The sequence below is a fragment of the Biomphalaria glabrata genome, chromosome 7 (genome assembly GCF_947242115.1).
Source record: "Biomphalaria glabrata chromosome 7, xgBioGlab47.1, whole genome shotgun sequence".
Lineage (NCBI taxonomy): Eukaryota > Metazoa > Mollusca > Gastropoda > Planorbidae > Biomphalaria > Biomphalaria glabrata.
This window is the reverse complement of record NC_074717.1, coordinates 24,156,870-24,172,386: the sequence shown is the minus strand read 5'-3', so window position 1 is coordinate 24,172,386 and position 15,517 is coordinate 24,156,870. Positions and strand designations below refer to the sequence as shown.

General features: G+C 38.2%; 1 protein-coding gene across 3 annotated transcripts in view; it reads left to right on the top strand.

Annotated features, from left to right (window-relative positions):
* The window catches only part of LOC106052405 (protocadherin-11 X-linked-like), a 240,552-nt gene that overhangs the window by 208,361 nt on the left and 16,674 nt on the right, over window positions 1–15,517 (top strand). For all 3 annotated transcript variants that reach the window (XM_056034424.1, XM_056034425.1, XM_056034426.1), the window contains 2 exons: window positions 6,904–7,080; window positions 12,769–12,898. In XM_056034424.1, coding sequence (XP_055890399.1) covers window positions 6,904–7,080; window positions 12,769–12,898 — 307 coding nt within the window. The remainder of the gene's footprint in view (window positions 1–6,903; window positions 7,081–12,768; window positions 12,899–15,517) is intronic.

Here is a 15,517-nt window from a genome sequence, read left to right as displayed (position 1 = left end):
TTCCAGAACATATTATATAAAATATTATGTAAATACTAATTTTATATTATATAACTGGTTCAATATATATGATTAGACGGTGATAGCCGTCTCAAATATTTTGAAATTGTTTTAGGCGTTGGTAAAATTTGATTATCTTCAACCCTACCTCCTTTTTATACAAAAATAAACATAAAAGGCAGACGACCGACGGACAGTCAGACGTCATAACAACATTCGTAGGTTTCCTTTATATCATAGCATTTTTCATTCATAATTAAGACTATTTATTTTCTTATATAATAAAGACGTTACTTCAAAAAAAAATAAATGATTACGTCCTACGCGTCATGCATCTGGTCATGCATGTTAACCAATGACTTAAATTCTGCCAAGTCACTGGTTTTCCTGGCAGGCTTATGCAACCCATTCCATGCTCTAATAGCACTAGGGAAGAAGAAGCATTTGTACGAATTTGTCCCAGCATATGGAACGAGAGATATGTCTTTATCTTTGTGTCTTTCTGAGCATTTGTTAGGTTTTGTTTTTCTATTTGAAGATTATGGTTCAGTGTTTTATGTATAATTGCTACTTTACTTTTAAGTCTTCTGTCCTTAAGGCTTTCTAAATTTAGTGATTTTACTAAAGGTGTCACTCTAGTCCAAGGGTGGGCAAATTACGACCCGCGGGCCACATGCGGCCCGCCGAAGTGTTTTATGCGGCCCGCCGACGCCTAAAGAAATCAGTTGTCCCCACACATTACACATACAAAAATGCAAATATATTTAAATAAATAATTGTAAATATCTATTGATCTGGAAATTATTGAAACTTTTGATTCTTATCACTTATCATGAAGAGGCTAAATAAACATTGTCTTTAAACGTCATTCTAAAAAGTTTAAAGTAAACGAAGAATATTCTTAGTGGCAATATTTCGAAACATTCAGTCAAAGATAAACACAAGCCAGTATTTATTCAACTCTATCAAAAACTGTGTTGAAAGTGTTGGGTCGGCCTGTACAAGATGGTAAGTGTAACAACAAATGGAGCTGGTGCTTGGACTAAGAAAAAAACAGGCTTTTTAATAAAAAAATAAAGCATTGAATATCAAATATATTGTTGGAAATAATTTCTCAATGATCTTATTTTTGGCACAGGGTCAGCCTTAGGCATAGACAAACTGCTTAGGGTCCCCAATTGGTGAGGGCCTTGCATTACTTTAGTCCCTATTATTTTAGAGAAGAAATAGTGAATCTTGTCCTCAATGTTATTGTTGAAGTACAATAGGTTTTTAATAAATTGAATAATTTTACTTTTGTCGCTTTTTTATTTTATTTTATTTTTATTTGAGGCCACCAAATTCACTTTGCCAAGGGCCTCCAATTATCTGCTGGCCATGACTGGCAGTTCTGAGAAGTACTTGAAGATTATACAGTAGTATCCGCTGGCCTAGAAGAATATGGAATCTCATGGAAGAAATAGTTAGGTTCATTGAAGGACATTGACTGTGACTTTGTTACTAATATTTCTAAGGAAGAGTTGAAGACAGTCTTCATGTTTATCATTCTAAACATTGTAATATTTTGTTTGCAAATGAATTGTATGTGCATCTTAAATCTTTTCAAACAAAATTATTCCATTTCTAGAGCCAGCAAGTGAAATTAGGTTTTATCATTTTCCTTAGCTGAAAGGTGAAACTATTTCTAGTGAAATGGTTGAAAGTACAAGGCTTATTTGGATTCCTTGATTGTGGAGTTTGAAAGCAAATTTTAAGACGTCAAGAAATTGGAACTAGTTTTCAATACCATCAGGTCACCATTTAATGCAGAAGTTGATTTAGCTCCAGATGACATACCTCCAAGCAAATTATGACCTGAAAGAGTAATTCCAGTGAGTTCTTCCACGGAAGTTTAATGACTGCCAGAAGCTGTATTTCCATACTTAAGAAAACTTTGCTGCGAAGCTTTCACATTATTCGGAACCTGATTCATCTGTGAACACGCTTTATTTCGTTTGTTTCAAAATTATAAAGTGTTAGAGCAGGTCGATGCTCACTGACTGTAATTTGACAGCAGTCGCAAGAACAAAACAACTAGTAAGCTAGTTCTACTGTTACAGAACATTATGCACGGATGTAAACAGTTAAATGTTTCACATGAAGTACAATGTACATTTGTGGTGAAATGTTCTGATGTAAAAGGACGACGATTTAATTTAAAAAAATATTCGTAAAATTAGTTCAAGAAATTGCTAACTGTTGTTGTGATTCCTCAATTGTGAGTAAAAAAAAATTTATGCGGCCCGCCAGTCCCCAAATTTTTAAAATGCGGCCCTCGGTAGAAAAAGGTTGCCCACCCCTGCTCTAGTCAAATGTGAATATTCGTTTGTTATGAGGGGTCCCAAACAGAGGATACATATTCTATTATTGGCCTAATTAAGGTTAAATAACGTGTTAGATTTATGTTCTAATTTGATTTATAGAAATAGCTTTTAATAAACCCTAATGCTTTGTTTGATTTTTTGATAGTTTCATCAATATGGGGATTCCATGACAGTTTTTCATTTATTATAACACCTAGGTATTTTGCGTTTTTAGTCTGTGTTACTTGTTTACCACGAATAAGATAAGTGGAATTTAGTTGTTCTAGTTTTGTGTGTTACTCATGTTTATTTGAAATGCTGCTTTGTCGCCTACACAGCTTCCTCGTACACTGGAGATCTTTTTTTTTTCCATCCCCACTAAAAGAGCTTTCGACGAATTTTTGTTTCTTTTAATTAAATGCAAGAGATTGGAGACACTTGAATGAAAGTATTCGACCCCCATGACCCCGAGCTGTCATTTTTCCTCGAAGCTCAGCACCCAACGTTGTGGCCCTTTTAATCCGCCTCTGATGAAATCCTTTTGTTTCATTCGTCTTAATCGAAACGTATTGCGTCGCTTGCCCTTTAACCTTTATGTCACGTGATAAGGACCGTCTGCAGCTCCCAGTCACGTGACACAGCAGTGTGACTTTTCAATCAGACAGCTGTCGTGTCTATGATGCAATCTGAGATGCATGCAATTAGTCCATGGCTCTACACTTTCTGCTTTATAGATAGACTACAAGGGGTGAGGGGGTGGTAGTGTCGTGCCCTGCGTAGTTAGAGGTTCATCAATGAAAAACATAAATCTCAAGCTCTTGAGAGGGAGTTGAGTTGTGGCATGTTTCAATTTGGAAAGAAGAAGAGCTAAATTTTTTTAAAAAGGGGAGGGTGGAGAGCGAGTGTCTAGAGATTTATGCCTCCAACGCGTGAAGAAACTTCTCTTCAAGGCAATGACATGTCATGACAAATTCATGCTGCCAGCTGACATTTTTATTTTTTTCAACATCACTAATATTTTTTTTAATAACATGTGCGTATTTATTTCAATGTTGATACATTTTTTTAAAAAATCTGAATAATAAAGGTCAAGGTCAGCCGAGGGACTGCCAAGAAAATGGCATCCTACAGAATTAGCCGGCATCTGCGATGCAGGAAATGAAAGGCGAAGAATAAGGGGGGGGGGGGGGGGTGGAGGGGCTGGCGGGCCTGGTTAATGACGCAGCAGCTAAGTGAAGATAATCACGATGACACGAGTCGGAGTGATTGCGCTTGTCTCCCTTAATTTTTGCCGGATCTTTCACACCGGAATCTTGAAAATGATTTTAGCTGCAATATTAGGATTCTTCTGGAGTTTCTGCGTCATAAACTTGACAATATCAAAACTTTTTTTGTTTCTGCATCATAAGCTTGACAATATCAAAACTTTTTTTGTTTCTGCATCATAAGCTTGACAATATCAAAACTTTTTTTGTTTCTGCATCATAAGCTTGACAATATCAAAACTTTTTTTTGTTTCTGCGTCATAAACTTGACAATATCAAAACTTTTTTTTGTTTCTGCGTCATAAGCTTGACAATATCAAAACTTTTTTTTGTTTCTGCGTCATAAGCTTGACAATATCAAAACTTTTTTTTGTTTCTGCGTCATAAGCTTGACAATATCAAAACTTTTTTTTGTTTCTGCGTCATAAGCTTGACAATATCAAAACTTTTTTTTGTTTCTGCGTCATAAGCTTGACAATATCAAAACTTTTTTTTGTTTCTTTTTTTTCCCTTGCGATACACTTTTAAGAGCTTTCTGTTCAGAGATTTGATGTATCCCCACTCCATTTTCTTTTTGTTTTTTTCCTAAACTCGCTAATATATTTTCGACCATGTTTTCCAATTTTGAAAATGCTACGTCTTAGAAGTTTAGGACGTCCCTAATCCAAACGTCCAGCAAGACGGCAGGGGATAGAATTAGGCAGGATTCGAACACGGGACCATCGTGGTGGCGTACAAAGGTATCCGTGACCCGGTTTAGGGGTATAACGGTGCCCCCCCCCCCCCTCTCAAGAAAGTAAAAAGTAGAGTTGAGTTGAGTTGAGTCATCACCTTTTGCAAGAATTAGTTCAACTCAAATCAATTATGACCTCTAACAAGTACAAATGTCATGACAATTAATTTGTGTACGTCTGTGGGCTCCCATAAGTCATGCGCCCGGTGAGAAATGTGCCCCTTCATGCCATGGTTGCTACGCCACTGGACTGAATTGACGACAGTCTTAAGTACGTACCACACGGCCAGAGGCAGCCATGCAATGAGGGCTCTAAATAGCTGAGTACATAAGTGTTTTATTCTCTAATTCATATTAGTAGAGCTAACAGCAAGTGACGTCACAAACTACCTCAAATCTTGATATTTACAAATAATCAATATTTCAACTAAGTCCTACGTCTTTATACTGGAACGCTGCGGTTAGGATTGCGTAACTGATGTTCTTTGAAGACACCGATCCATATTTTAAACTATAGAAGAAAAAAAAAAGGTTCTACTACTGGTACTCACAATATCTCCCGTCCGCTATTTTTCCCCTTGATTTCTTATCGGATTGGAGGTACATTAAAATAAAGTTTCATCGTTCGGGAGGTCTGGGGTCTCGGATTCCAGGATTCTCTCTTTCTGCTATCTATGCTCCTGGCTTGGTACCACTAATAAGCCTTGTTCCAAATGATAACATCTGTGATAATGATAGTAATAATAATGGCAGTAGTAATACCGCTGAGATGACTCCCACACATTTGTATAAGGGGAGACAATCTGTGCGTTTAATGAGCCAAGCAAGATCGATTCCCAGAGCCTTGACATCTGAGCAACGATATTATTAGTCGGATGAAACAAATAACATGACCCCTAATGAGCGGCAATTTATAAACTGTGACCAGGTCTTCCCACCATCCCTGCCCATCTCATGTTCTCAGCTGCATCAAGAGAACATCAGCAAGCAACAAGGAATCTCATTCAAACTGGAGGGGGGGGGGGGGTTAAAGAAGATAAAAAAGGGGGGGGGGATGCAATGTGACTTAAACAGTGGCGTTATATATGACTTAAGCAGTGGCGTTATATATGACTTAAGCAGTGGCGTTATGTATGATTTAAGCAGTGGCGTTATTTCGTCATTAAGAGAGAAGACAAGACAACAGAGTCAGAGAAGAAGAGTTAGCAAGACAGAAGAAGAGTTAGCAAGACAGAAGAAGAGTTAGCAAGACAGAAGAAGAGTTAGCAAGACAGAAGAAGAGTTAGCAAGACAGAAGAAGAGTTAGCAAGACAGAAGAAGAGTTAGCAAGACAGAAGAAGAGTTAGTAAGACAGAAGAAGAGTTAGCAAGACAGAAGAAGAGTTAGCAAGACAGAAGAAGAGTTAGTAAGACAGAAGAAGAGTTAGCAAGACAGAAGAAGAGTTAGCAAGACAGAAGAAGAGTTAGCAAGACAGAAGAAGAGTTAGTAAGACAGAAGAAGAGTTAGCAAGACAGAAGAAGAGTTAGTAAGACAGAAGAAGAGTTAGCAAGACAGAAGAAGAGTTAGCAAGACAGAAGAAGAGTTAGCAAGACAGAAGAAGAGAAAGAGAGAGAGAATGAGAGAAAGAATATACCCGGAGATGAACTTGGAGATGTATGCTTTAAATTACTCAGAATAAGATAATTTGATAATGTTTACTTGTATGAACCATGAGGCGCGGTGGCTGAGCGGTAAAGCGCTTGACTTCCGTACCGGGGTCCGGATCCTGGTGAAGACTTGGATTTTTAATTTCGGGATCTTCGGGCGCCTCTGAGTCCACCCAGCTCTAATAGATACCCGACATTAGTTGGTGAAAAGTAAAGGCGGTTGGTCGTTGTGCTGGCCACATGACACCCTCGTTAACCGTAGGCACAGAAACAGATGACCTTTAAATCATCTGCCCTATAGACCACAAGGTCTGAAAGGGGAACTTAACTTTACTTTTTACTTGTATTGTGAGTGGTCGAAACTACGTTTTTCATACTTCATTGTACAAGTTAATCTTCTTTTAAATATCAAATCAGTTTCCAATTTCATCTCCATCTTGCTTTAAAACAATTGAAATATGTGTGAGTTCTGTCGTAATACAAGACATAACAATGACTCATTGATAGAACAAATGTTTTCTTTATTAATTGTAACTTTCTTAATAACAAAAGTAAATGTCCTGATCGTGACAGATCCAAGTATTTTATCTTAAACTCTAAATGTCTAGGAATCTAGTTACGTCATGTATAATGGAAAGCAGGATTAGAAATGAATATGAATAAGCAATGACTAGTTTTGTCGTTTCAAAATCATGCTGTACAAGATTTTTATGACAAGGATCATATACAATCACACAGAATCACTCATACTCTTAGTTTGACTAGGAAGACAATTAATTTAATTTTCCTTTTAAAGAAAGTCTATTTCTCATTTGAAAACAACATAATGAAAGCACACTCAAATGATCTAAGATCTAGCTGCTCTCCCATGACATAAACTACATTTCGTAATTGCCACTCTCTGTATTTCTGAACAGGATCATCACTGTGGCGCCCTGGCCTGCAGCGATTCCGGCTCCAACCGAAACAGTGTCATCAGTGACGTAGACGGCGCCCCTGACGTCAGCAGGGAGAGAAATGTCACTCGCCTGGCCACGTTTCAAGCCAATCTGCCCATGCTGCAGGTCGCTTCAATGTCCGGTAACTCAGATAAGGTACGATCTGTTTCATTCGATTAGCGATCTCTTCTCTCTTGTTGGGCACGTGATTTAGACATGCATGAATGTATTAATATCTGTCGTACATACACGCAGGAGTGGAAGGTTGAGGGGTTCAAACTGGAACTAATGATCAAATGGTTTGAATAATTAAGTTTGAGTTCTAGATGATTCAGACTACGGACTCGAAATGCCAAAGACTAGACTTTTTCAACCCCGCCATTAAAGTCTCAAGTAACAGTGAAGATAGAATGTGTAAAGACTGGACTTTAAAGTCTTAAGTAATAGTGAAGATAGAATGTGTAAAGACTGGACTTTAACGTCTTAAGTAACAGTGAAGATAGAATGTGTAAAGACTGGACTTTAAAGTCTTAAGTAACAGTGAAGATAGAATGTGTAAAGACTGGACTTTAAAGTCTTAAGTAACAGTGAAGATAGAATGTGTAAAGACTGGACTTTAAAGTCTTAAGTAACAGTGAAGATAGAATGTGTAAAGACTGGAAGAGAGGAGTGCACGCTTTTAACTAGGGAACTCTTTCACAGCCTCAATAAATGGGTAGGTGAAAAGAGGAAAGAACCATTGCCCACAGAAATAACTCAGCACTTGGAGCATTGCACGTGCTGAGGATGAAAGAAATGTTAACCCAAACCCTACTGACCACGCAGATCTTCTCCGTGTGGCGGCCATCTTAAGGTTAGGTGGCAATATGTAGTAGGACTACGAAAGACCAACTTAGGTCTCGGCTTGGGAACTGGGCCTGACTGAAACAGTCGTAACCGAACGATGTGATTAAACTATCCAGTAGATTGGGACTTTCGGACGGAGTGGTCAATGAAGCGTAACTTCTTTCCTTTGATCGAGAGCACAAAAAAACAACAATTTTAGGCCCGACACTTTAGGAAGGTACATTTTTCAAAGTACTGACTGCATACTATTAAAAATACATAGTCCTGACGGTCATTTATTGTTTCTTCACTAAGGAGAGAGAGAGAGAGAGAGAGGGAGAGAGAGAGAGAGAGAGAAATAGAGAAAACTACTGCTTAACTTTGACCTATATTACCTCTCACTAGCTCTTTGACTTGACAAACTAAAGTATGAATTAATTTTAATGTCTATATTCTTATCTTATCTTATATAATACAGACGTTATTTCAAAAAAAAAAAGATGATTATGTCCTACGCGTCATGCGTTTAGTCATGCATATAAACCAATTTATATTTAATAAAGCTTGAAGGTTGCAGAGAAATTGAAATAACTAACAATGCCATAAAACAATGAACTGAACTTACTAAGGAACTACATTAGTCTTGAATCCGAGACGAGGGGAGTGCCTCTAGGTCAATGTCTCTATGGCTATGGCTCTAGGTCAGTGGCTCTAGGCTAATGTCGCTTGGTCAATGGCTCTATGTCAATGTCTCAATGTCAATGGCTCTAGGTCAATGGCTCTATGTCAATGTCTCTAGGTCAATGGCTCTAGGTCAGTGGCTCTAGGTCAATGTCTCTAGGCTAATGTCACTTGGTCAATGTCTCTATGTCAATGTCTCTAGGTCAATGGCTCTAGGTCAATGGCTCTGGGTCAATGTCTCTATGTCAATGTATAGGTCAATGTTTTTAGGTCAATGTCTCTAGGTCAATGGCTCTATGTCACTGTCACCAGGTCAATGGCTCTAGGTCAGTGTCTCTAGGTCAATGTCTCTAGGTCAATGCCTCTTGGTCAATAGCTCTAGGTCAATGGCTCTTGGTCAATGGCTCTGGGTCAATGGCTCTGGGTCAATGGCTCTATGTCAAAGGTTCTAGGTCAATGTCTCTAGGTCAATGTCTCTAGGTCAATGGTTCTATGTCACTGTCTCTAGGTCAACGGCTCTAGGTTAGTGGCACTAGGTCAGTGTCTCTAGGTCAGTGTCTCTAGGTCAATGCCTCTAGGTCAATGCCTCTATGTCAATGGCTTTTGGTCAATGGCTCTGGGTCAATGGCTCTATGTCAAAGGTTCTAGGTCAATGTCTCTAGGTCAATGTCTCTAGGTCAATGGTTCTATGTCACTGTCTCTAGGTCAATGGCTCTAGGTTAGTGGCACTAGGTCAGTGTCTCTAGGTCAGTGTCTCTAGGTCAATGCCTCTAGGTCAATGCCTCTAGGTCAATGGCTCTATGGCAATGGCCCTAGGTCAATGGCTCTAGGTCAATGGCTCTGTCGGACTTGTTGATACTTTACTTCTTCAAGTAACTTCATATTTCTTATCAAATGTTTCTTTAATTTGTTTAAATTCTTCAGTCAAGATTTTTTTTTGTTCTGCACTTGCTCAGCAATCTTCATTGCAACAAACATTTTCGAATGATCGCGTTCTGAATACTCGGTGTCAAGGGTTAGAATGACAGGAGTTTTAATATCTATTACAAGCGGCTCGTTGTGGAGAGAACACTCTAAAACCTGGCTCTGTGTTCAGGACGAGACGTAAGCGGAATGTGTGTTTATGTTTATGTAGGACTCATAGTGTGCCTCCCAAAAGGCACAGATTTACAATAAAACGTAATGAAATGGGTTCACGTTCTTCACGCCTGCAAGTGCAATAACACCTGTCTATTGCTCCCAGTTCTTTAAGGTCATTTATGCCACTGAGTAGCTTAGGAAGAACAAAGAAATACTATCGCACTGAGTAGCTTAGGAAGAACAAAGAAATACTATCGCACTGAGTAGCTTAGGAAGAACAAAGAAATACTATCGCACTGAGTAGTTTAGAACAACAAAGAAATACTATCGCACTGAGTAGTTTAGGAAGAACAAAGAAATACTATCGCACTGAGTAGTTTAGAAGAACAAAGAAATACTATCGCACTGAGTAGTTTAGAAGAACAAAGAAATACTATCGCACTGAGTAGCTTAGGAAGAACAAAGAAATACTATCGCACTGAGTAGCTTAGGAAGAACAAAGAAATACTATCGCACTGAGTAGTTTAGAAGAACAAAGAAATACTATCGCACTGAGTAGTTTAGAAGAACAAAGAAATACTATCGCACTGAGTAGCTTAGGAAGAACAAAGAAATACTATCGCACTGAGTAGTTTAGAAGAACAAAGAAATACTATCGCACTGAGTAGTTTAGAAGAACAAAGAAATACTATCGCACTGAGTAGTTTAGAAGAACAAAGAAATACTATCGCACTGAGTAGCTTAGGAAGAACAAAGAAATACTATCGCACTGAGTAGTTTAGAAGAACAAAGAAATACTATCGCACTGAGTAGCTTAGGAAGAACAAAGAAATACTATCGCACTGAGTAGCTTAGGAAGAACAAAGCAATACTATCGCACTGAGTAGTTTAGAAGAACAAAGAAATACTATCGCACTGAGTAGCTTAGGAAGAACAAAGAAATACTATCGCACTGAGTAGCTTAGGAAGAACAAAGAAATACTATCGCACTGAGTAGTTTAGAATAACAAAGAAATACTATCGCACTGACTAGGTTAGAAAGAACAAAGAAATACTATCGCACTGAGTAGCTTAGGAAGAACAAAGAAATACTATCGCACTGAGTAGCTTAGGAAGAACAAAGAAATACTATCGCACTCCTGCATGATGGGAAACGGAGTGGGCTATTGGACTTACTAACAACATATCCCATTGTCTTGTTATATCTCATTGTCTTGTCATATCCAATTGTCTTGTCATGTCTCATTGGCTGAGAAGTCCGTTTCCGCACATGCGCACTCATCACCTGCGTGAATTGGTGTCCGAACCTCGTATGAGATTCTCAGGACATTGTCCTAGGCAAGACAAAACACGTTGACAGACCTTACCTGGACACTGAAAGTGACCACAAAGTTATTCGCGTCTAGCATGACGTCAAACTCCTTAGAAGACTTGAAATTTGTGGGCATCAGCTGTGGGTTGAAGCTGTGGACATCAGCTGTGGATTGAAGCTGTGGACATCGGCTGTGGGTTGAAGCTGTGGACATCAGCTGTGGGGTGAAGCTGTGGACATCAGCTGTGGGTTGAAGCTGTGGACATCAGCTGTGGGTTGTAGCTGTGGACATCGGCTGTGGGTTGAAGTTGTGGGAGTTGTTTATGACCGATCCCTGTGGAGACACCTTGCTGCCCTATGCGTTGAACGTCAAGGGAGGACCACAGTCTAAGAACGTCTTATTTTATAATCTTTTTACAAGAGTCCTTAGTTAGCGAGTAGTTAAATATAACTTCATCACACTAAAGTACTTATACTACCTATCAACGAATCGACAGTAAATCACAGTCAAATGGTGCTAGTTTTGAAAAGCTGACGACCTCGACAAAATAAAATGGCTGCTAACGAAACTATGTTAAAAAAGTAAAACTATTTGTGGCTAAGTCTTAAAACTGCTCCGGCACCTATTTACTGGATTGATTGTTGTTGTTTTTCCGCTCATGTACAAGTATGGTTTTATCGTTCTTTTAATTACATATTAAATGACACTGACAGTTTCAATCAATAGATGGTTTCATTTCAGTCCAATCAAGTGTGCAGTCCCAGTCCAGTCCAGTATTTAGATTTATAACTGTCACTTAGCCTCCACATATTTGTACGGTACAATATAATGTACCAGAGAACACATATTTGTACGGTACGATATAATGTACCAGAGAACACATATTTGTACGGTACGATATAATGTACCAGAGAACACATATTTGTACGGTACGATATAATGTACCAGAGAACACATATTTGTACGGTACGATATAATGTACCAGAGAACACATATTTGTACGGTACGATATAATGTACCAGAGAACACATATTTGTACGGTACGATATAATGTACCAGAGAACACATATTTGTACGGTACGATATAATGTACCAGAGAACACATATTTGTACGGTACGATATAATGTACCAGAGAACACATATTTGTACGGTACGATATAATGTACCAGAGAACACATATTTGTACGGTACGATATAATGTACCAGAGAACACATGTTTGTACGGTACGATATAATGTACCAGAGAACACATATTTGTACGGTACGATATAATATACCAGAGAACACATATTTGTACGGTACGATATAATGTACCAGAGAACACATGTTTGTACGGTACGATATAATGTACCAGAGAACACATACTTGTACGGTACGATATAATGTACCAGAGAACACATATTTGTACGGTGCGATATAATGTACCAGAGAACACATATTTGTACGGTACGATATAATGTACCAGAGAAAACATATTTGGTCAGTCAACATGTCTAAGTGATATGTTACACTGCTCCGCCTATACTAACATGTTTACAATCAAGACCTGATATAAATATATTACTGGGTAAAATGCTGGTCACAAACACGCAGAATAACTTTGAGGAAATGAAGACTATCTAGTATCCACTAAGATAACCCTGACACTAACATTATTGACTGAGTTAGCAGCAAGAAGTTAGTCTAGACTTTTCTCTATCACTGAGCTCCCCTGAGAGATGAACTGTCCCTCGCAATAAGAACACCAATTGATATTTTGTATTGCTGTACTATTCTTATTCTCTATTGACATGTCAGACCTAATTAAAACATATCGTAAACTTGGCCTGCTTCTCAAGGTCAGGTTTTCAAAACTCGCCTTTTCTGACTTTTAAAGGTCACACCAACCCTGATTCTTCCCCCAAAAATAAAATACAGAGATTTTTTTCTTGTCCACTCCCTCAGGTATGGAGGTCACCACCAAAAGAAAAAATGGCTGACGAGATTTTGAGCAGCTCCTCTCGCGAGACTACGGGGGCAGACAGTGGGAGGGGTCCAAGCGAGGACGGAAGTCAAAGCAGATCGTCTGTTACAGGTATATTTATAGATTTCTAGCTTCACCATCTCACCTTGTCTGGCTTTCATAGCAGCACTTAACATAGATCTATTTATATGTAGACTATTACCTTACACCGCTACTTGGACTTTCTTAGCAGAGCTTAACATAGATCTCTTTATATGTAGACTATTACCTTACACCGCTACTTGGACTTTCTTAGCAGAGCTTAACATAGATCTCTTTATTTGTAGACCAATACCTTACACCGCTACTTGGACTTTCTTAGCAGAGCTTAACATAGATCTCTTTATTTGCAGTCTATCACCTTACACCGCTACTTGGACTTTCTTAGCAGAGCTTAACATAGATCTCTTTATTTGCAGTCTATCACCTTACACCGCTACTTCAATATATCCTTCACTCCACACCTGCAACTTGGCTGTTTATCATTTGTTTTATTTACGATATAGTTTTATTTTCATTACAATTTGTTCAAATGTTGAAATAAACAGCACTAGCGCTGGGGGCGGGGGGTGAACTGATAGAATGATTTGACTCGACAAAATGACGAAATGTGAGGAACTCGCACTAAGCGTATCTAGTACAAGACTCTATAGCTACACATTTCCTGTTAGAACCGGGTATGTTCTGCTCGGAGTCCCTAACCCTCCTCTGTCCACTAGGGCCGGGGTCGGCAACCTGCGGCTCGCGAGCCACATGCGGCTCTTTGGATGTGAAGCTGCGGCTCTTTAGTTCCATACGCAAATATTATTTATTTTATCGAAACATTTTTCAGAATAGCTCTAAATCGTTTAACGAAGAGTTATCACCGATTCTATCTCTCAGCCTTATACCCCCCCCCCCCCATTACACGCATCGTAAGTGTCGTCAGTTGTCGGAAGCTCTCCAATGATGCCGTCGTCTGGTGTTTCTATGTAGGTTTTAATTCGCTTTCGACGCAAGACGAAACGGCATCTTCACCACGTGCTTTGGCTATGACATATAGTTTGTTGTTTCAAGTAAATAAGTTAGAAGCCAATGATCTTCTCAAAGTTAGAAGCAATCTACAAGTAGTGCTAATCTGGCAAGATTTGCGGTACCAATAGAAATTACACAAAAAGGCAAACCATTTTCAGATGGTGAGTATGTCAAAGACTGCTTCCTACGTGCGCCTGAAGAACTGTTTCGTGATTTCAAAAACAAAAAAAAACAACAGAAACCTTGAAAAAAAAAAGTCAAAGATATGCTACTATCCGCTAAAACAGTACAAGATAGAATAGCTAAAATTATCTTCCAATGTAACATATTTCCAAGTGGAAGATATTCAAATTTCTTCTGCCTTATCACTTGCTAGTCTTGCGACATAAAAGGCACGGCATAAGTTGCCCATTTTGTCAGGTATATGTCTTCCCAAGGTCCAAAAGAAGATCTTCCAGGATTGCTACTCTCATGACAAACTAGAGGGGAAGATGGAGCGAATGCCATGCAGAAATGCCTTGAAGACAATAAGATCGAGTTAAATAAAATCGTTTAAACAGCAATTGATGGAGCCAAAATTATGACAAGAAAAATTAAGGAGCAACAACGATTCTTTGGAGCCAAATAAACCACCGAATTCTTACATTTCACTGCATAATACACCAAGAAGCGCTTTGTGTCCAAACATTCATTTCCGAAATAGTTAAGGTTATACATTTGATAATCATGATTGTAAACATCATCTTATCAATTGCACTCTACCATCTTCAGTTTAAAGAACCCTTTAACGAGATGGAGACACAGTATTCCGACATCCTTCTTTACAATAAAGTGCGATGGCTTGAATCGTTTTGCTTTGTGATTGAATGAAATAAATACATTTCTAAATGAAAACAAGCATTAATAACCCTGAATATGAGAACGACAAATGGTCGCAAAAATTGTACTTTACGGTGGATATAACAGCGAAAGGAAATGAGCTGAATCTAAAACTGCAAAGAAAGTAAAACCCATCCTGTTTTGGTAGAAGAATTAGTTTATTTAGAAGAAAAATTAATTCTTTTGGCAGAAGATATGCACTTACTTCATTTTAAATGTCTAAAACAATATCGCGATAAAAATCAATGCGACTGTTGACACAAATTACTTCAGCACAGTTATAAAAAAAATCAAAGATAAAGTTGAAAATGTTGGATGTCCAGAAATGTATGCACGTTACGCAACAAATGGGACAACTTTAAAAGAAATGTCTCGAGTTGAGACACTTAGCCTATATTCGACACATGGAATAGTCTTCCTGAATGCTACAGTGAGGTGAAGTTGGCATTTGAAGTACTGAGTATCTTCGGATCGACATATTCGTGCAAGCAAGTGTTATATTCATATATAAATAAAAGTACAGTAAGAAGTCAACAAACAAATGAAAATTTAGATTCGTGTTTGAAACTAAAAACAAGTTATGAGCCTAATGTATCCAAACTTTCTAAAACCATGCAAAGCCAACCTCCCATTGAATTTTCTCAACTGTTTGTTATTGAAGTACAAGTTAGTGTTGTAAGTAAATGTTTGCTTTTGTTGTTGCCGAAAGAAAAAATAATTATTTAATAAAACCATATATATATATATATATATATAGTATCTAATTTGGTGTGAAAAACACGTATATATGAAATAATA